Below are 22,191 nucleotides of genomic sequence, written 5' to 3'. Positions count from 1 at the left end.
TCGAGAACAAGGAATCAATGTTAGTATCAGTTATAAAACTAATTTAAATAATTTCAGTGCACAGCAGAAATTTCACCATGGAGGCCTTTTAGGATAGTGCACCAATACAGGGACACATCTGTGTGTATGAATGTATGCAACTGCATGCTCCGCCTCACCCCTCCTCCACAAACCCTTTGAGCACGCCCACCTGCTCCATCTCATCTCGGTATGTCTCTGCCCATTCCTCCATCACACTCTTCTCTGTCCGCAAAGCTTCCAGCTCCTCCAGCAGGAAAATGATGCGATTGGCGTTGTTCCTGGCCTCCACCTCCACGCTGCGCAGACGGGCCACCTCGCTGCGCAGTCTCTCGCTCTCAGCTGCGTGGGAGCTCTCTAGCCCAGCCAGACGCTCTGCGATGGCCTTATTCTCCTTGTGCTATTACACACACACACACACACACACACACACACACACACACACCACAGCTGGTCTCACCCTCTGCCGTGAGCCAAGTGATCCTCACTATGGCCTTGTTTTTAATTCTGCAATCCGAACCCCCGCTATCCACATAACCTCCTTCCTCTCACTCTTCATATCAACAGGCTGAGAGATCTGACTGTGCTTTCCAAAATCTGCCAGTGACATGTTACTTGTAAAGCAAACATGAATATGATCCTCATATCTTTACTGCCCTACATAAATTTGAGAAAACATTGAAAATGTAGAAATGCTGTTGTCAATAAGAGCCAGTGCTGTCAAGTTCAACACAGTGACCACTCACATCATTATCATGGTAAGGTACCAAAATGGTTTACCATTGCCTTTTTCTGCACAAGTCTTTGGGTTATGAACACACAAAGAACAGGAAAACTCCACACACCCTTTGCTGGAACCAGCATTTCAAGAGCTGTGAGTCACTGGCATTACCTGCTGTGCCCTTGTGCTGCTCACTGTCATTAAACGCTCGCAGCACAGAGAATCTAAATAGCAGAACTTATATAATGGACCTTTGAGGCTTCTGGTATCTGTGTAAAACTCCACATAAGAGGCAATTCTGCTCATCCAGTTGCCGTGGGAACACACCTGCTCATCCACCTTGCGCTGCAGCTGCATGATCTTGTTCTCCATACCAATATTGAGCTTTTTGAAGTGCTCCACAGAGCGCGCCTCGATCTTCAGTTTCTTGAGTTCGCGCTTGGCCCTCATGCGTCGCACGCAGCTCTGCAGGTGCACGATGGCTGCCAGTGTGCACTTATACCACTGCCGCACAAGCCACCCGCGCACAAACTTCTGGATGATGACGGCCTTGTGCTCCCGGAGCAGCTGCAGAGGAGGTGGACAGAGAGAAAGAGCACAGCGAGGTCAACGGGCCAGCGAAAGCCCATCCTCCTTCACATGAGTACTTTCTAACTCATCTTAGTGCATCACGCAGGATAGACCGGCCCCCTGCAAACTGTCACAGGCTGAAGAGCAGCAGGTGGTGCGAGTGTACATAGAAATGGAGAGGGGTGGGGGGGGAAAAAAAAAAAAAAAAAAGTGTTCAGCATTTTTTCAGGAGTGAGGTATAGCTGGTTACAGTTAAGGACATTTGTGCAAGTCTATGGTGCTGTGAAAAAACCAAATGTGAAGACAGCATAATGGATGCAATACTGTCAGAAAGGCTGAAGTATGATCTTTTGCTTTTTTTTTTTTTTTAAAAAAAATGTTGGTAGGTGGTAACTTGATTTAATTTTACCAGTTGGAAATGCCAGGTTGTGTATGTTAAGACTGTCCCATTGTTCCTCTGCCTAGCCTTGTTGTCACACAACAGCTTGCTGTAGATGTAGTTAAAGCAGGAGATGCTCTGTTATGTGAATGTAACTCACTGATACTGGAACTTAACCATCCATAATGGGTGGGTCTTAACATCTAGTCATGCCTTGTAGGGGGTGTGCATGACATCTTTTGCTAGCGGTAGATGTCTTACGCCCTGGTAATGTTGTCGGGCCATATATGCCCGCAGGATACACTGTATGATGAGGGCTGCAGCCTGCTGTTGCTTGTAGCGCCTCCTCTCCACAAACATGCGCTGATACTTCTGGATAATGATGGCTGCTCTGGTGCATCGTAGGAAGTTGGCCAGGCTAGTCAGAGGTGAAAGGAGGGGGGTCAGACAAGCAGTGGGGCAAGTAAAAAGCTACTTCCCAAACTGGCACGATTAAACAGATCACAATCACAGCCTTGAATGGATGTATATTCTTTCGCCTAGGAAAACCATTTAAAGCAACCAGATGTTCCCCAAGGAAAAGTAGAATTTCTTCCAAAATTTGAGCTTGCAGTTTGAACCAGATTTAACCACGTTGAAGCCCTTGCCCTCACCATCTTGCCTGGTAGCCCCGCACGTGTCTCTGGATGTTGATGGCTGCAGCCCTCATGCGCAGGTACTTCTTGCGTGCCAGCCAGCAACGGATGGTCTTCTGGATACGGATGCAGGCTGCCCGCAGCTTGTCCGCTCGCAGTTTCTCCAGGTAGGCCACCTGGCCAGCACGGAAGAAGATCTTGGTCTTGCCAAACTGGTACTTGTCCTCATCCTGTAGACAGGAATGGGAAACAAAATTCTGTTTTGTACAAAACAACGCTGGTTGGAAAGAAGCTTCCAGGAATTCATGGCCTGTTACCTTGACCAGTTTCTCCAAGAGGTTCTTGCAGGTTAGTTTCTTTTCAGGGAGAACATCCTTCTGCTTCATCAGGACTCGATATCGGCTAAAGAACTCTTGGTAGGTCCACCTGTAGTCACGACAACAGCAGAATAAAGCTGTTGAGATTAAAGCGAAGTGTTCCGTGGATGATGTGATGTTTAAAATTTTATATTATAAACCTCTTCTCAAATGGCACAGTGTGTACAATCATTTTTCAGTTTATTCATTATAAACCATTCTGTTTTCTAAATATTCTGTTGTGGAGTAAAACCTGTGTATGTTTAAGAAAACAGCCTGGATTTAAGTGTCCAGCCATTCATTGGCAATAAAATGCCCCCAAACAGAGGACAAGTGTGATAATACTTTATTTCAACTCCATTTCTCTTTCCTTACAGTTTGTGTTTGGATTTCCAGAGTGCCGACATTCAGTAACAAGATGATTAACATTGCACAAGTTTATAGGAGGAACTGGTCAGAAATCGACACGGAAAAGGAGTTTGTAATTCATTTAAAATGTTTAAATTTGAACACAGGTCAAAGTTAGCAAAATGCCTTGAAGTATTTTTTTATGCTATATCCAACAGTTTATACGTGTAGTGATGTCTGTATTAGTAAGATTTTGCTGACTGTATCAGATATAAAGGAATCTGAAAGCTGCCAAAAGCTTAGAAACACTGCACGTGTTTATGGTATGGATTGGTCAACAATCCAGACTGAAAATGACGTCGTGGATAAACTCTTCTGTAACGCTCAGTTCTAATTTTAAGGTATTTGGGACTTAACCAAATAAAAAGTATTATACTGAGACGGACCGTGTCCTGTCCCTGGTGTACCCTGCCTCGTGCCTTCTGCTTCCTGGACAGGCTTCGGACTACTGAGACCCTGCACTAGACAAGCAGTTATTGACAATGGATGGATGAACAGAGACTTTCTTAAATCATCATTGGATTATCTGAGGTTTTTATATAACCCAACATAGGAATAAATGGAGAATCACCTACTTTATGTAGTTTTGACTGATAGTTTTTCATAGCGAAAGTTGAGTTATGAACACACTTCCGGTCACAGCTGGGTTCTTGATAAAAAGGAACCGGTGCACATACAGTTGACCCTCGCATATCGCGACATCAATTTTTTCGCGGGTTGGTAAAAAAAACAATTAAATGGGAATTTTTGGGGGGCTTTGCGGCCTTGTACAGGAAACCGTGTGGCGCTTCAGACAATGCGCATAGAAGACGAAAAGTAAACGTAAAAAAGTTTAGTGAGTCATAAATGCATAATATACATGTATAATATTACTGTATTTTATCATTTAAAACCATAAACACACAAATTTTTTTCAGTTAAATTTTGTAAAAAGTTTTTTTTTTTCCCTTCTCCCTGCAAAGTAAAACACTGGATATCCGTGCTTTGGAATGCCAAAATGGTCTCAGTGACGCGTGTATGACATCTCCACCCACGTAGTGATCTTGTGTCCCGCGTTTATCTCACAATCTTTGTGTGTTATACCTTGTATGTTATACCTTACGTAATCATAGCTCCAAAACATAAAGCTCCTAGTGTTTCAAAAGCAATTCCAAAATGCGGTTTTTCCACATCATGGGGGAGGGGCTGAGCCCCTAACCCCTGTGATGTTGGAGGGACAACTGTATATCTGTCTGCGTGTGAAGCGCTATTACATGAGCATGCACGCGTATGAATATGTGGGCTTTTATGCAAACACTTGGCATATAAAATGGACCTTGATGGGAAGCCAGCTGCTGAGATTCGGATGGTTTCCAGGACTCCACATGCTCTGAGCTGCTGCACTGCCCTCCTGGGGTCAAACCTTTGAACAGCAATGTTTAAGAACACATCTCATCTAATACACAGCCTTCAAGCATCAAAAATATAACTGACAGACTACTCAAAGCAAAAAGGTTCTGTCCTGCCACAACTGAGCCTGAACCAGTCCAGTCACAGAAAAAGGTGGTGCTGGTAGAGATGAGAGGAACGCACTTACGTGAACGGAAACTTGAAGTCATTTGGCTTGATGCAGCGCACATAATGGGGAGTGGTGACATTCAGGGTCTCCATCAGCAGCTGGAGTGAGTTACGGAACTGCGAGGGGAGTGTAAGGTGAGGGTACGAAGGATCACGGGGCTGCACAACTCTGTCCTAAGAAATGGTGATGTAGCCAAAACCTCACCTGCAGACTCACGGTCTTCTTGTGCTCCTTGTTAGCCTGGCCACGGAGTGTATGCTCAGGTCTGATGCTGAGTCTGGTACGGCCACCAGAGGATGCTCCGCTTGGACTGGTGGCTTTGTCTTCGTCCTGAAACAGCTCCACCAGCAAGTCAAACTGGTAGACAGCAGAGACAATATCACTTGCATGTGAATTATTATTATTATACTGGCTATCATGATTTTTACAAGCATCAGCTTTAAAAATAATATTCATATTACAACACATATCTACCCTTCATCAAAAACAGCACCCTAAGTTTCATGTAGGGGGGTGCAGTGGCGCAGTGGGCTTGGCCAGGACCTGCTCTCTGATGGGTCTGGAGATCCAGTCCCACTTGGGGTGCCTTGTGAAGGACTAGCGTCCCGCCCTGGGTGTATCCCCTCCCCCTCCAGCTTTGCGCCCTGTGTTGCCGGGTTAGGCTCCAGCTCACCGCGACACCGCTTGGGACAAGTGGTTTCAGACTGTGTGTGTGTGTGTGTGTGTGTGTGTGTGTGTGTGTGTGAGAGAGAGAGAGAAATTTCATGCAATTTAACAAGTAGCTGGAACATTAAAGATTTAACATTCTCTGTAGAGAAAGCTGCATTTATAGATATTCATCCAAGGTGACACTGAAAATGACAAAAGGGAAGTCAGGGTGCTCTGAGATGACATAGGAGATGCTGGTCCCTTCATTCTCAGTAATATTAGTTAAGTGTTAGCAGCCTTGTTGGAGTACACAGAGTTGTGAGGAAGATATTTACATAACATTCATTTAGACACTTTTCTCCAAAGCGATACCAATGAACTCTATGTAGTGTGATCAGCCCACACACCTTATTCACCGTGGTGACTTACACTGCTAGATACACTACTTACAATGGGTCACTCATCCATACATCAGTGAAACACAATCTCTCTCTGTCACTCATACACTATGGGGGAACCTGAACAGCATGTCTTCGGGAGGAAACTGCAGCACCAGGAAGAAACGCATGCAGACACAGGGAGAACATGTGAACTCCACACAGACTGAGTGGGGATTGAACCCACATCCTCTCGTATCACCCAAGCTCAGAGACAGCAACGCTACTCGCTGTGCCACCATGCCACCCAGGACACAGGGAAAGTTTTCCAGAAATACATCTTTCAAAGTGTCTTGAGTGCTTCACTTGCTGTTATGTTAATTGAAGAAACCTTCTGTTTATTTTTACTGATTATTCACCCCTTTTGCTTCTATGATTCTCTCTTCCCAGCACTATAAAGCAGATTATCAGTTAGTGCATGCTGAAGGAGCAGATGAACTCCATGCTCTTGCTCTTCTCAGCCACAGGCACCAACCAGCTGTACCCAGTCCCACCCAAATTCCCCAGGCTCCACCCAGCCCCCCACCTGTACTCTGCAGCCATGCAGGGGGCAAAACTGAACTGCTCTGAAAGGGCAGATGAGCAAAAATGCACCAAATAACTGGGGGTGAGACATTCCATGAGTGGATTAACATGAGAGAGACCAAACAGGCAGGAACCAGCAGGAGGCAGCCCAGTAAAGTGAGGGTTGGAGACAGTATACATTTATTCATTCGGCAGACACTTTTTTCTAAAGCAACTTCCAATGAACTCTATGTAGTGTTACCAGCCCACACACCTTATTCACCAAGGTGACTTACACTGCTAGTACTGTACACCACTTACAAGGGGTCAAAACAACAACACATTGGGGAGGAATCAAAACAAAAAATAAAATCTAAAACCCCCCAATTTAATATCTGGTATTATGGGGAAACAAATATAAATCTGCCCAAAAATTATTTAATAAACACAAGCAAACAAAGAAACTGCTTTTGAATCACACATACCACATGAATAGTTATTCTCTGCAGCTGCCTTTATAAGTGGTATCAAGATCCTCCCACACGTACAGCACATACCACACAGAGAGCAAAAATAATATAAAGAGCTCAGCTGTATTAAATAAATTAGAAACCTTCCCTCTTATTTTTTGTTCATGTATCTTGTTTTTGATCATGGATATGATCGAGGGGCCATTATACCTCCATTCCCTCCATCTTTTGACCAAGCCCTGTACAAGAGAAACAATGAGATGTCTGGGAAGAAGTGCATTTCCCACTTATTTGCCGCAGACCTTCTGACCCCGAAGCAGACATCAGACCATCAAAACGCAATGAGGGTAACATCACCCAGAATGACAGCTGTCACCACCTTAAGAAGCGACAACGAGATGTGACACAGGGAGCTTCTTTGCGATCAGCTGACAGGAGAAAAAAAAAAAATCACCTTCACTGAGAGAATATCTGACAACATCTCAGGTAGCTGCCAACAAGTCACTAAGCAATGGAGCTGGCAGTGAAACCTGTAAAACACATGTCAGCTCACCAGCGCTACATCCAAGGTCAAAAGCCCTTCAGCAGGAAAGGGATAAGACCTTGGAGTACAGCTTGACTTTGACCACCATCAAAACTCACAAGTGACAATATGGTTAATCCTCACAAATATCTTGGCGTAAGAAACTAAAAGGATTCGACCCTTCCTCTGAGGACAACGACTAACCTTAACGCTCAAACGAAACACTCGTGTACAAATGACGTTAACAAGTACCCACTGTTTCAATAATGGAAAAAGTACCTTTGTGCCACTGTTACCATTGTAAAACCTGCCTCCAACAATGAGGTGTCTTGCCCTGGATCTGAAAGCACACTGGGCCTTTTCAGAACTCATCTCTAAAATCCCTGTTGACACATTTTGAAGATGCTTCTATATTTAACCGTTACGCAGAGCAATTCCCACCTCAACACTGCAGCCATTACAGCTGCAGGGCAGAGAATCCAGGACAAGAGACATGTATAGTACAGAACTACATGTCAGCGACCTGCTGTGCTGCAGTACGATCTACAGTATATACCTTTTCGCAGAATTTACTGACATTTATCAATGCCGAGCATCATTTATAGCATGGAGACTTTGCATGTCTGTTCATGAGGACTGCTTTCATTTCTGTGAAACATCTAGAATTCTCAAAGTCCTCAATTCACTTTGAGAATAAATTAAAGGAACAGCATCTCTCAATATTTCAAATATCTAATGGTGGCTTTTAAAATATTTCAAAATGTTCCAAGTTACTGACCCTGAAAGAAATGGAGCTTATGATGTTATAACTTCAGAAAACACCAGGCCTCATAAAGGCAAAAATTCATTATTTCTGCACTTTCCTGGCTGAGTATTACAAATCTTTAGTGGAATTTAAATTAAATCAATTGTGCCCTGTGACACAAATGGCCAGACAATACCATCCAGGAAGCAACTGGTCTCATTCGGACCTGTGAGCATCAGCTCATGCGTCGTACAAGCAGAGCACATAAGGAAAACTCTGGCAGAGAATACCAACCTTGCTCCCTTTTAGAACATGAATCTGCTCCTCATTCACTGTGTCTTTGTTTTTCTCCAAAAACCCCTCACACTGATACTCAACCTGGAAAGAAAGAAGCAAAAGAGAACAAAATTAAGTCCATGTAAATTTCCTAGGCGAAGAACTGAGCAACCAGAAACATCGTGTTCACCCATAGGGAGAAGCACAACAAGATGCCAGAAAATGACAGACAGTGAAAGAAGGTGCCAGGTGTGGTGGATTCAAATCCAGGACATTAGGGTAAAAACGGATGTATGTACCTTGTCTGCAAAGTGCTGGACGATGAAAGCCTTGTTGGACAGCCGGGGTTTCTCAAACAAGGGACATGTCTTCAGGTGTGTGTTATATAGCTTCTGCGCCCATGTGTCGTCAGTCCCCTTAGGCATCTGCAGAAGGTGAGGAATCTGCTGAGGAATCTGCTGCAACAGTACACAGCAGTCTAGGAAGGGGTTGCTGTCAACACACGTATTTTTTTTTGCCTGACTTCGTCCTTTTGGCACAATCTTTTCACCCTGCCAAATCCCCACCTTGCACTCTTCGTCCAGGAGATCCAGGATGCCCATCTTGGCCTCGATCAGATTGATGCAGGGCTGGTTGTCATAAAAGTCAATGAGTGTCCAGGGAATCTGCTCCTTCATGTACTCTTCCTGCTCTAGTTTGAAGACATGCTGCGAAAAGTTCTGCATGTCAATCTGCAACTCTAAACCAGTTTTCACAGAAGCCCCTGAACACAAGTCCTCAGTAGACCCAAAACACTGACTTTCCGAAAAGCAAGACGGGGCCCATCCGTAAGCCACCAAAATGCTCCATAGACCAGAAAGAGCAACATAATCAAAATTTAATAAGAGCTTAACAGACACAACATGGGACCACTGAGAAACATAGTTATAAATGGTTGGCAGTAATCATAATGACATGGACCAGACTGCCTACTTCATCCCAAATTTGACCCTACAGGGTAATAATCCAAAATGTATTTCATTAATGCCATTTGCAGCCCAGAAACATAAACCCCCCTTTCCCATATGATTAGATGGTTATAAAAATACAGAATCTGGATAAAATCCTAAAAATGTGGCCCTCACCATATTAAACTGTTGCTGCAGCTTCTCATTTGCATAGTTTATACAAAACTGCTCAAAGCTGTTCATCTCAAAGGTTTCAAACCTGCAGGGAAAAATGTGTAATACAACCTTTTTAATGCAAGTATTAAAAGATCTTTTACATGGCATCTTTCAAAAGTCAAGCATTTTTTGTAATCACCAGCCATTCTCAATGAACAGAAAGAATGAAAGGCTCAGCCAATAAAATGAAAGATGCTGCTGCTGAGAAACTTTGAAGCACTTTGGGTAAATCCAAGATGCTTATGGTTGAGGCTGCCTCTCTAAGCTAAATGAAGAAAATGTGGCATAAACCAATAAAATTAGTATAATCTTCCTTAAATATAGCACAGAGAAAATGGGGCATGATCCAAAAACAAACTGCCTCTACTTGAAGCATGTCTGTAGATGGGGCAACCTCTTGAATGTACCAGGCACATGACTATGAACTTAATTCAAGGAGGTGCCACATCAATGTGGAATTAATAAGTGGAACAAAGAGCAGACCCATAGATATCCAGCACACCAATAAAGGAGTGCTGCTTGATGGAGGACTGAAGGGCCTGGTTGACATGCTCCACGATCCAGCTGAAGAGCTTTGCATAAATGTGCTTGGCGAGGGCATCTCGGGCATTAACAGCCTGCAGCTTCGACAGGGGCTTGATGTAGGTCTCCGTGGCTGTCTTCAGCTTCCTGTGGCATAGCCACTGGGACATGTCCTGGTATGCAACCCCCATGAGCTTGCAGAAGATGTTCAGGTGGCTGTTACTGGGCTAGAAGGAAAATGTCAAAGCAGGCATGTAACTCCTATATTAAAAGCATGGGGCACATATGCCACGCAGTACACAGAATCACATAAAATGAGCAAAAACCTCAGCCTCAAATATCTAGCAGTGTGAATCCCTGGCAACCCAGCAATGCCATATGTGACAACTGAGCCTAGGACACAGACTGTTCTCCTGGCCACATGACCCATTCAGTAATCCAGAGCGCAACATGCCCGACCCACCAGGATGGTACTGCTGTCCGCATCATGATCTTTCACTTCCACATTGCCAAGATGCAGGATGGAAGCAAGAACTCTGAACACTCCCATCTGATAGGATTTGTTAATACCTGGAATTTAGAGGAAAAGCAGCTGAAGTATGAGGTCACTTGAGCATGTATTTCTTTATCAAGATACTCTCACTCTGAAGAAGTTTACAACTTGCAGAGTAAAGGTTCAATGACAGCATTCTCCTGGATTTGCATTGGGCAGTTCCTTACCCAAAAGTGTGAAGGCATTTCTAGTTGTGCACATCTCTTTATCATCATCCACCCCATCAATGACTGGGCTCCTCCCTTGACTGGTGTAATAGAAGTCACCTGCACTGCCTACAGATCAGCAGTGATCATGCTCAACATGACTTGTGAAGTAGAGAAACCAAGCAAACATTCAACTGAATTTATTTCATCACCATAATGTCAAACTGTAAAAGCTTACATGGTCTATGGTCCCTCCCTCATTCCCAAGGTGGACCTGAACATACCTAACTTAAGGGCTTTAAACTCGGGAAGGTGTGCAGAGGCGCACAGCTGGTAGAAGATATGGTAGTTTCTCTCATCATCTGCCTGAGGGAGTAGAATGAAGCTTGAGACATAGGAATGAAAGGCTAGGAAAGTGTTCAGCTCATCCTCTGCGTTCATAGTTCTGCTCACATCAAAATCTTCCATCAACACTGTGACCATGAAGGCAGAGAATCTCAATGTGTGCTTGATAAGTGCTACATTGTTTTAACCATGGGGTTTCAACCATGATGCTGAAAAAATATGTACTTCAGGTCAAATATGTTGACAATCAAAAATAGACAAAAGTGCGGCTAAAGGCCACTGCACAAAGACTATCTGAAAGTAAGGTCGAAGATGTCAAATATACGCACCTTAAAGGTTGCCGCCTTACATATTTGACGTCATAACATGTACTGCACTCACCTGAAACACCACCCGAGATTTCTCCAGCAGGTAGGTCCTCATGTTTGCCCCAATGATGCGGTACCTTTTGTCAAAACCAATCTCAATATACTTCCCAAACCGACTGCTGTTGTCATTCCTTGTGGTCTTTGCATTTCCAATGGCCTAGATTGAAAGCAGAGTGACCAGATACATGATCATCTGCAGTTCAACACTTCAATAGATATACAAGGACATGGATAAATAAATTAAATGAAAACTTATAAATTAAAACTTTTAATCCTGGAGGGAAATTCACTTTAGCTGCAGCAGCATACAATGTACAACATACACACACACTATATATACACACAGACACACGCGCACACACACACATGCGTGAAGTATTCGAAAAAAGTTAGCAATTGAAATAAATGGAAAATGAGTGAATGAACGGGGGACATATTTAATTGGAAGAGCACGGAGGAGTGGACTGAAGCGTGATGAGTGATGTAAGGGGGTCTGGATCCACTGCAATAACTGCATTCTAATACCTAGAAACCCATGCACAATTCATACTGATAACACTGATTTTGTCATACAACCCAGCTACAGCTGCTTGTGTGCAGTTACATGACAATGGTGCCTTAAATACCCCCCACCCCAAAAACAACCAGTGACTTTTCTGATTATTTCCACCACTTTTTCTCACTGCAACATAAGAGATGAGAGGCTCAGGAAGGGATGTGTGGTGTGTTGGATGATGGAACTGCTACCGCTCTTGAATTGACTGGCCAGTAAATGAGAGCAGTAGAAGCACTCTGCTAGCCCCCAGGGAGCTCCCTTCCCCTGTCCTGTTCCTCCTTTCCCATAAAGCCCTGCTCCACAGGCAATCCGAGCATGCTCTTACTGTCACACAGAACATACCCTGCCCACACATTTCAGATGCAAGAGAACAGACCATATTTAATATCTGCCATTTCTTAAATGACCAACTAAAGATATGCAACAGCTAAGCAACATAAAACCAAACTGCTAATATGGATGTGAAATGTTTTATCAATATTACAAAGAATGAAAAAGCCATCAGCACACACTTAGCAAAAAGATTTGTACACTCTACTTCCACATTGTTATAGCAGAGTACAACACTAAAGGAACTGTTTTGGAACCCCTGTTACACCCAAGCTAGACTTCTGGGATGTGAGCCAAGTGCATTATTGCGATAAAACCTCACCACATGGTCCTTAAATTATGTCTGATCAGCTGCATCACTGAGAAAAACTAAGTTTCACACCTGCTGTCACATACCTCCACAATGGGGTTCGATGCCAGTACTTTCTCCTCCACGTTGGCCTCGCTGGCTGACCCACTGACTGTGGCGAAATAGCGCATAGCATACTTGGCAGAGACCGTCTTCCCCGCACCAGACTCCCCACTCACAATGATGGACTGGTTCCTCTCATCTCTGGGGGTCAGAGATCAGACACCTCTTACCAAAAAAAAAAAAAAAAACAAACAAACAAACCAAACTGATGTGAACAAATACATGGGGCACAGCTTTGATTATGGAATGAGATGTTTCATCAGGAGGTTTTTAGTTCCCTTTTCCGTTATGTCCTAAACCAAAGTCCCTAATCATAGCCACTCAAATATTTGTCTATATAAACTTGGAAAAATTAAGGCTCTTTTCACAAAATCATCAGGCAAGCAACAAAATAAGAAGCAATACAATACTTTGCTTGATTTTTTTTTTTTTTTTTTTTCTGAAAATGCCCTAGACCATCCTCTAGCTCTAGTCTGCTCTTCTGTCTTTTCCATCATAGCTCAGGGCATTATTTTTTTGAGACCACACTTGCTCTTGTCAGCTCTAAGTAAAAACCATTTTAATGTCCCTTTGGCAGATTCCCTCTTCCAGGAACAATTAGAGCTCACAGTCTAACACTTCATTTTTTATGGAAGCATTCCAGGTTAAGCATTGTACCCAAAGGTTCAGCAGAACCTCAAGAGCAGGAATTTAAACCTGCCACCTTCTGGACACAGCTCTTTCTATGTTATTCCACAGAGCGTCCTACCATACAGGATTGCTGGCGCGAGGATAACAGTTAGAGGAGGTCCTTCTACTAAAACTTGCAGATCTCTCTGCCCTTGAGGACCCGGCGCTGGCTTCTCTCGGGAGAAAGTGTAAAATTGACAGCCACGGCTATTTCTGGGCCAGCCTCAATGCGCTGGTACAGACAGCCTACAAATCTTACAAGGAGGTCTTGAAAGAAACTCATGCTTTAGCCAGCAGCTCATCACAGATCACACGAGGAAAAGATACCATTATTTATGAAAATGCACAAATTACACAGCTTGAATGTTTAACTCACCTGGCCATCTGCTTGTACGCCTCCTCTGCCACAGCAAATATGTGGGGATCCATGTCTCCCATGTTCTGCCCACTGTACGCATTGATGATGTCAGTTCCATAGATGGGCAGGTTCTCATACGGATTGATGGCAACCAGAACAATACCTGAACAGGTTCAACAAAGCTCAGTGAAATTTTACTGCATTATGCTGCAGTACCAACGCCCCAAACATTAGCTTTTATGATGTACCCAGCTCAGAAAATCAGAAATAGTCACATCAACACCAAACATGTTCAGACACCCTTGGGCCCACCCCTAAATGATGCTTTTTTTTTTTTTTCTTAAATAAATACTGAAACAATGGCAACAACCCAGTGAGGTCATCTCAGATTAGAACCCAAAGGCTTTGGACTCCGAGACTGAATACACTGCTAAGGAAACAGCGTACCACAGTAGGTGTAGATCAGCTTGGAGTCAATAAAGCGCACTTTGAGGTTGTGAAGAACAGCAGGTTCATGGAGGTAACTGAGAGCAGTCAGGTCATTCTCCCCCACCAGGATGTCTGGGTTCCGAAGGTGGGGCAGGTTCATGGTTGCGGGGTCTAGCTTGTACTCAAATGTCTGAAAGGCCAAGGTCTTGTGTTATATATTGCCGCTCTCAACACAAGGTAAGCAGAACTCCCTACAGCCTCAAACTGGCTGCCATCTGCAGCAGCGTTGTCCCTCTTTAGAAACCACAAGCAAGCAAATATATCAATGTAATTTATAGGTGTCTGTGTCACTGAACACAAAAGTGTACACGTAGCTGCTAGAGTTTGCCTATGCAGTAAGTGAAAGTATGTCAATTAGGCTGAAGTGTATGTGTACGGGAAGTGTCTGCGTGTAGGTTTCTGAAAACTCCACGTAGGCAGGAAAGTGTGGGCGAAAGTGTGTTTGTGTGTAGGTCTCCGCATGCTCTGCCTACGTGATGAGATGGACACATATCAGGTGATTGCGATACACTTGTGCCTAATGTGTGGAACTATCTTTTTTTTCTGTTCTCGCGCCTGTTCTCTCCCTCACCGTGCCATCCTCCAGTTGCAGGTACAGGGCCGTGTCCCCTGGCTTATAGTCTTTGGTCAGCTCTGCTGACCTCCACACATCATCTGCATCAGGGATCCACACCCGAGCATGCTGTAGTAAAAATGCAAGTTAAAAAGTGAGCCACACACATTCTGTACCTTGACATACAGTAACCCCAATAGTCATCCATGCAGGCTTTAGGTATAGAGACACTGCAGGGATAAAGGCCAGAGGTTAACCCTAGAGATTTAAACCCAGATGTGCTATAGAGGGGTCAGGTCATGGGGTGCCAGGCAGAGTGTATAATAAAACAGCTTTTCAAAACTTGTAGACAGAGGAAGGAGGAAGATGCTGTGAAAGATCCTGTGTGTCCCTGCATTGTCCAATCTGCAGAGAGAAGACAGGGACATACAAACTCTCTTGATACCAGTCAGCCATAAACACAGGTGTTTTATTCATATTCAACATCATCCCTATATTGCCTGCCTACAGGGGAAGGTTGTTTTGTTTTTAATGGGATTTAAACCAACACCAAACTGGAAGTGGACTCAGGGTGACAAGTTCACACTATAAACAAAGCTTTGGTACAACAGCAGGATCCCACACATGCACAGCCATAGTGGACAGGTGGAGATTACACAGGGAAATATAGCCTGGATATTCAGACTTTTCCTCAGTGAAAAAATGGTGCACCCATCTAGCAGAAAAGAGCAAAACCTCCTGAGTCTCAGAGATGTGGGTGGGACTGGATTTGGAAAACAACTTGGGGGGGGGATTGGGGTTATGTGATCACAAGCTTGTGAAATCCTGGATCTAGTTGACTCCGGGTTGACATGCTGCCTCGGGCTAGCCTTGTGCTTCCTGCCCAAAGCTGAGCAAGATGAGCAGCATATCAACCTAGGGTTACACAATTGTGTCATTTCCACTAGTGTACGATGTTCAAGTGTACTCACATTTTTCATCATCTTAGCAATTTATATTTATTCACTTAGACGCTTTTCTCCAAAGCGACTTACAACGGATACTATGTAGTGTTATCAGCTCACACACCTTATTCACCAAGGTGACTTACACTGCTAGATACACTACCCACAATGGGTCACCCATCCACGCATCAGTGAAACACACTCTCTCGGTGTCATTCACACACTACGGGGGAAGCTGAACAGCATGTCTTTGGACTATGGGAGGAAACTGGAGAACCTGGAAGAAACCCATGCAGACACGGGGAGAACGTGCAAGCTCCACACAGACTGAGCGGGGATCGAACTCATGTTCTTGCACCCCCCAGGCACTGAGTTTTTTTTTTTTTTTGTTCATGATAAACTTTTGATTTTATGGTTTACTTGTAATTGTTCTTTGATCATTCCATATGTTATTCATCTTTTTACCTCAATGCTTATAATTTACCTTAATGCTTTTACTTAAAAGCTTATATACCTGTGGAATGGTCTGTTATAGAACCTTCTGGCTGACAGCACCTTGGCTACTGGAAAATGCCACTAATTTTGGACAGGATGGAAGAGATCTTAGGAAGAGAGTAGAGCCAGTTTAGGGGAGTATAACAAGACAAGAGGGAAATGTTTCAGGGTAAACATCTGCAATGGATAACATCTGGAGAACTAACAAACCAGCCTTTCAACCTTCATTAGGCCTGTTCCTTGAAACTGCAAAGAACCTTGATTTGAAAGAATATGAATTCCAACAATGTTTAGCTATACACTCATCCCTCATATAAGAGTGTCCAATACAAAAAAAAAAAAAAAAAAAAATAATAATTAGGAAAATACAGTATAGAGATTCTTTCATTCAGCGGGTTTATATTTCAGTATAACACCATTTTTCCTGTTACGTGATCAGTTTACATCCAAGTGTCCCCTGTTCAGTCTTGACAAAGACAAAACCGGCAGTACAACCTCACAGACATATGTGCCCAGCACTATTCCAGACACATTCCTGACAGAACAACCATCAGTTAACAACAGTCATCAAATACTACAGCACAGCAGTGCAGTGGGTAGTGCTGCCGTCTCACAGCAGGTAGGCTGTTTGGGCACAGGTTCAAATCCAACTCAGTCTGCATGGAGTTTGGATGTTCTCCCCGTATTCCAGTGGGTTTCAGGCAGGTGGTCTAGTTTCCTAGGGAATCTAAACTGGCCATTGTGGGTGAATGTGTGCTACCCTGCAATGGACTGCCATCTCATCCAGGGTGAACACTAGCAAGCCTGGTGCCTTGTCCAAGTGGTTCTTATCCCAGCCCACTTCCACACAGAAAAACTAAAACATGTTGACTGTCAGTGAGCAGAGAAGTTACACTGCTTCTCTCTAGGCCATAATAAGATGAGGTCTGAACCATAACACATAAAGAAACCATGGGGTTGGTCCAATGAGCCTGTTAACAGCAGAAAATTCTCAACAGCACTGTACAACCGCAGTGCATAACTGTGTGATGTTTGCATTAGCAGTTCTGCATGAAGCCCTTGCCATCCTGAGGGTTCACTGATGCTGTAGTTATTCTGGTTGGACAGCAGGCAGTAAATAAGTGTCTCCTTGCATATGCACTTCACAGACCCATTATCCCTCGTCTCTCAGCCCCTTCCGTCTTTAAGGGTTCAGCCTTATTTCATTAGGATGAAACCACTTACACTGATCACATTAGTATTGGCTCTGGAAGTCAAAGGGTCTGCCGGAAAATCGGAAACTGTTGAGAAGTAATTTGGCCGAAGAACATAACCAGTTAAGGGTGGCGCTTGTTTCCATGGCAGTGTCATCGGAGTTACGGGGCAGTTAGAACAAGTCACAATAGGCAGCTGATGTGAATGTGCACGAATAAAACAGAGCTTTAATGACCCTCTTGGTCGGCCCTTTTTCAAATTGCAGTGCAGGGAAGACACACATACTGTCAAAGAGGCATCTGACAGCAGGTGATCACTGGTGGCTTGTTGTATACATGTGTAAAGATGAGGTTTTCAGTTTCAGTTTTTGCTTTCTTGTGTCAGTTGCCAAGATACTAAATAATGAGACAGGAACCAGAAGTGAGAACCCAGTGCCTCACAGCAGTAGCATGAAACAGTATGAGAGAATAAAAGATAGCATCGAGGGTTGGGGAAAACAGTACTCCGATACCAGCAGAAGGGCCGTACTCTGGGGCTTCTTTGGTATTGAGGACAGAAGAGGACTCGCCAACAGCAGGAGATTGTCCATGCACCATGGATGGAGAGAAATGCTAAGGAGTCCAGAAAAGGGGCCTGAGACACAGTATGCAGTCAATCCAATAGCTCTCCATCCTGTCATCACTTTCACCTCACTCATAACGTGTGGTTTCCCGAGGATGAACATCAGGGCTTTACTTATGCTACACTGTACACAACAGCTTGGGCAAAACTCTTCAAAATTCTGGGCAGATGCCTGTGGCTCTGAATAAGGCTTTGCCTGACTTCAGTAAGAGGCCAGACCCATCGGAAACCTTTGATTAAAGTAGGATGACCTTAGATGATTTATCGGAAACACTGCAAGTACATCTCAGTGCTTTGGAGAATAAGACGGGAGTTGTCCTTAAGTATGAGTCACACTCTGGATTTAGATATTTCAACTTACACTGTGATAATGGATCATTCACAGTCTGTACTCAGGCTGGGTTTGGGTGTTGTGCACGTGTAATAGAAGAGGAAGGTCTGAGCGTAGTGTGGGTTTGATGCATCTATGATGGTTCTTTTATTTAGTCAAAAGAAGGCATACGTAATCTTTCAAGAGAAAATGTACTTTATTAAGGATGACACCACTGTTGCTGGATATTTTTAGTTTGAAGAGTATAAAATGCACACCAAGCAAATCAACCAAGTTGATATTTAGTGAGGCTTGGGCTAAAGAGCAAGTTCCTTCCCACTGAACCCGCAGTGTCTTATGTATAAATTCACCTTTTACGCTCGCTCTGCTCTTTGTTTTCTTATATATGCGCCAATCTCCATCTGAAACCCTCCATTCATTCCTCCTGGCAGTTTGTCTCTGCTACTTCACATATCCCATAAACTGTGAACAATAAATCCACCAGGGACAAAGGATACACGAGTTATACATCATCGCCACACAAACCTAAGCTCTCAGGGTGGGCAAGAGTGATCAGGCACCTGCTTGAAGGACATGCTAAGGATGTTGAGCCATACAAGGAATCATCCACTGTAATTATGAAAAACACACCAAAACACTTTGAGGTGCTGGATCTTAAAGCAGTTGATATGTTGAACCCGTGTTCTCCTTTTGACATACCACAGAGATGCCAAGGCACGTTCCCTTGTAACAATCAGCAATATCGGCCATTTATTTATTCTCTCCATTCAAACTGGCAGAGTCTCTGCAGAAGAACCAATTTCTGCAACGAGGGCCGTGGTGTACACTGTCACACACAGCAGGGCTCATCGGGGTGTGAGGCTAGAGTGTAGCTTCCTGGCAGCTACACATCATAAGTGAGTCAGTGACATGCTGGCAATGTCATTAAGATCCACATAGTACATTAAAAAAAAAAAAAAGCTCAGCCTGAGCTCATAGATGACAGCATCATTCCAAACTCCACAAAAACACAGGCTGCAGAAAGGAGGGCTTCAAAACTTTTTTGCGCAGTGTTACCTACAGCCCAGACGACACATTGCTGCGAACAGCAGAGCTTTCCTGACAACCCCTTTGTGGCCGCATGTCACTGGAAATATAAGTCCACACGTGTAATCATCTCTGTCACAAAGAATGGCACCTGCAACAACACAGGAATCTTTTCACCAAGGTTCAGGGAGGAATCCTTTGGTAGGTGACAATGATCCACCCTTCAGCCTAATTTTCAGCCACAGTCTCTGTGGCTGTTAGAACGTCTCTGCTGTGGCAGCATCACACGTTATCAACCTGCAGATGAGCCAACCGTCAGCTTCTTCTTTAGTTCATCCACAATGGCTGGGTGGAAAGACCAAAGGGAGTGTCACCATCATCACCAGAAGATGAGGTTCTAATGTTTTTACTTTTTAAATATCCCGCTATGCAAATGGATACTAGAAAAGCGAAGCAAATTAGGTTGCCCTACATTAGGGTGTCCGCCAAGTGAATTACGCAACGGGCAGTTCTATAGGTCTGCAAGGGTTAGGTCGTGCTCCATGAGAGACGTGGGACGCTTACTTCCACAGGTCGTCCACAGCTCCTGATCTTACAACCACATCGCTGCTGATTTGGACAGGTGAACACACACCAATCACTTGTGCCCAGATGAAGAGGAGCTCAAGATACATGTTTATTCGTAGATCGGCACAGAGAACTACAAAAAGCATAATTTTGGAAGGCACGCTACAAGAACTAAGAAAGAAATAATGATGAACAATGACGACAATGATTACAAAAAAACAACTCACAAAAATTCAACTTCTCTGAAGACTGTCAAAACCACTCAAAATTAATTTAAAAAAAAAAAAAATCTAATGGTTGAACCGTTACGTATGTTCATATATGAAGAGTTCATAAAAGAAAATGGGTATACTTAGGACTTAGTTTATATTTATTCATTTAGCTTTCTAGAGCAACTTAAAATGTTAAAGTACCTACAATGACTTATCCATTTACACAGCTGGGTAGTTTTACTGGAGAAATTTAGGGCAAGTACCTTGCTCAAGGGTACTACAGCTGGAGATGGGATTCGAACCTGGGACCTTTGGGTCCAAAAGGCAGCAGCTCTAAGTGCTATGCTTCCAGCTGTCATAACAATCAAACGTAATAATTTATATACACAAGAAATGGAAGCAAAGTGCAGTTTATTCTGCAAAGTGTAACAAAGAAGGTAAACTATACTCCTTCAGTGCAAAGCAGGACACAAAGTTTTTTGCAAAAGGACCAGATTAAAATAAAAGACACCGTACACTGAAAGCCTTTACAGTGTTCACTGGACTACAGTGAAAGTAAATTTTATAGTCCGCAGGGTTATATAAGGCTCATTTTAAAATCGTTTGGGGCCAGCTGGTGGCGTGGTGGTTAGAGCTGATGTCACGTAGGTTCGAATCCCACTTACTGGTGTAGTACCCTTGAGGAAGGTACTTAACCTAAATTACTCCAGTAAAATTATCCAGCTGTGTAAATGGGGAAAATTGTAATTTGCTAAATGAAGAAGCGTAAATTATTCCTGCTGTACCTTAGGGTCCTCTTTGAGATGGAGCCAGTGTGTACCCTGGTACCGAGCGTGACTCCACTCCAGTGGGTACAAGATTGTCAGTGTCACAGTAATTGAGACGTTCCCAAGTTCAGCTGCCTTGCAGAACTGAGGTCCACTGGACCCTGGCAGGGTCAGGAACTCGCTCTCAGCTGTCAACAAGCAAGAAGTCTGAGCAGAAACGTGGTGAAGTCCCCGCATCACACACGCGGTCCCACCGAGTCAATGTAACCGCTGATTCTATGCGTGTACCTGTACAAGTCAAGATCCGAAGCCCAAACCGATTCCAGTTGTGGAAAAAAATAGAATGAACGAAGGCAGCAATTTTCGACAACTGCAATAACAGCGAGATGACGTTCAAACACGCCGTTGAAGCGGAACAACTGAGTTGGGCGCGCAGAACGGGCTGGGAATCTGAACCACACGCTCGCTCTCCGGGGGGGAGGGAGCACCAGCACCGGTACCGGCACCATCTCCGCCAGTCCTCATCAGCATCCCCCGCTCAGCCGAGCAGGAGCAGCGGATTCGGGTCCGAATTCAGCTCTCCAAGTCAATGTCAATGCGTTTGGCACCGCAGCACAAACTAAGTCTAAGTCCAAAGCAGCGGAGTCGCGTTCACTCGTTCTGAAGGCGGCAAGAACAGCGAGAACATCCTCGGAACGTGACATTACATACCATAACATAACCGAGCAGAGCCGAACACGACTCACTCACACAGCTACCCGTACTGCACACCGACGTCGAAGTGAGGCGCAAGCAAGAAGAGGGTGGACGTGGGCATTACCTTGGTGTAGAGCTCGAACGCTGCCATCACGGCCAACTCGGACTTCTTCGAGTCTTATTTTCTTCGTCAGAACATGAAGCGGCTAGTCTCGCGCGCTGCCCGGCTGCGCTGCGCTCCTCCTCGCGCAGAGCGCGCTTTTTGAGGCGACGGTTCGTTCGAGGGGTTCAACAACAAGGCAGCTTCCAGCCTCCGCGAATGCGTGGCAGTGTCCGTGTCTCCGTGGGCTCTGGGTGGGACAGACGGACGGACGACCGACCGAGAAAATCCCTTCTTTCCACACACAGTGGAGCTGCTGCTGCCTCCCGGCGGCGCGCGCGCCAAACCTCCTCACACCTTCACCACAACCCCGTTCGGATGGACTCAGCTGGTCTTTTCAAAGACATCCCATACGAGGCGGTTGGTTTTTCACTGTTAAGTGTACGTTTGCTTTCCTCCCCCAAAGCCAAGTGCAACTGGAGTAAAGAAAAAGTGCATTTCGCTCCTCAGCCGAAGAGCGACTGCA

At 44.4% G+C, this 22,191-nt stretch overlaps 1 protein-coding gene across 3 annotated transcripts in view; it reads right to left on the bottom strand.

Moving 5' to 3' along the window:
* LOC108929055 (unconventional myosin-Va-like) overlaps positions 1-22,191 on the bottom strand; it is a 32,423-nt gene extending 10,232 nt beyond the window's left edge. For 2 of the 3 annotated variants that reach the window (XM_018743352.2, XM_018743353.2), the window contains exons 1-22: positions 21,690-22,191; positions 14,731-14,841; positions 14,118-14,289; positions 13,689-13,833; positions 12,628-12,784; positions 11,359-11,502; positions 10,917-10,998; positions 10,654-10,761; positions 10,397-10,503; positions 9,895-10,160; positions 9,373-9,454; positions 8,815-8,955; positions 8,548-8,673; positions 8,267-8,350; positions 4,850-5,002; positions 4,664-4,761; positions 4,403-4,489; positions 2,641-2,749; positions 2,342-2,553; positions 1,950-2,106; positions 1,067-1,306; positions 191-418 (exon numbers count right to left, since the gene is read on the bottom strand). In XM_018743352.2, coding sequence (XP_018598868.1) covers positions 191-418; positions 1,067-1,306; positions 1,950-2,106; positions 2,342-2,553; positions 2,641-2,749; positions 4,403-4,489; positions 4,664-4,761; positions 4,850-5,002; positions 8,267-8,350; positions 8,548-8,673; positions 8,815-8,955; positions 9,373-9,454; positions 9,895-10,160; positions 10,397-10,503; positions 10,654-10,761; positions 10,917-10,998; positions 11,359-11,502; positions 12,628-12,784; positions 13,689-13,833; positions 14,118-14,289; positions 14,731-14,841; positions 21,690-21,716 — 3,036 coding nt within the window. In that variant the 5' untranslated portion in view covers positions 21,717-22,191. Of the gene's footprint in view, positions 1-190; positions 419-1,066; positions 1,307-1,949; positions 2,107-2,341; positions 2,750-4,402; positions 4,490-4,663; positions 4,762-4,849; positions 5,003-8,266; positions 8,351-8,547; positions 8,674-8,814; positions 8,956-9,372; positions 9,455-9,894; positions 10,161-10,396; positions 10,504-10,653; positions 10,762-10,916; positions 10,999-11,358; positions 11,503-12,627; positions 12,785-13,688; positions 13,834-14,117; positions 14,290-14,730; positions 14,842-21,689 lie in introns of all 3 variants that reach the window. The other variant, XM_029253337.1, reaches the window with a different exon arrangement.

This window comes from Scleropages formosus, chromosome 7, assembly GCF_900964775.1.
Source record: "Scleropages formosus chromosome 7, fSclFor1.1, whole genome shotgun sequence".
Lineage (NCBI taxonomy): Eukaryota > Metazoa > Chordata > Actinopteri > Osteoglossiformes > Osteoglossidae > Scleropages > Scleropages formosus.
Note: the sequence above shows the minus strand (reverse complement) of the source record. Positions and strands in the feature narration are given on the sequence as shown.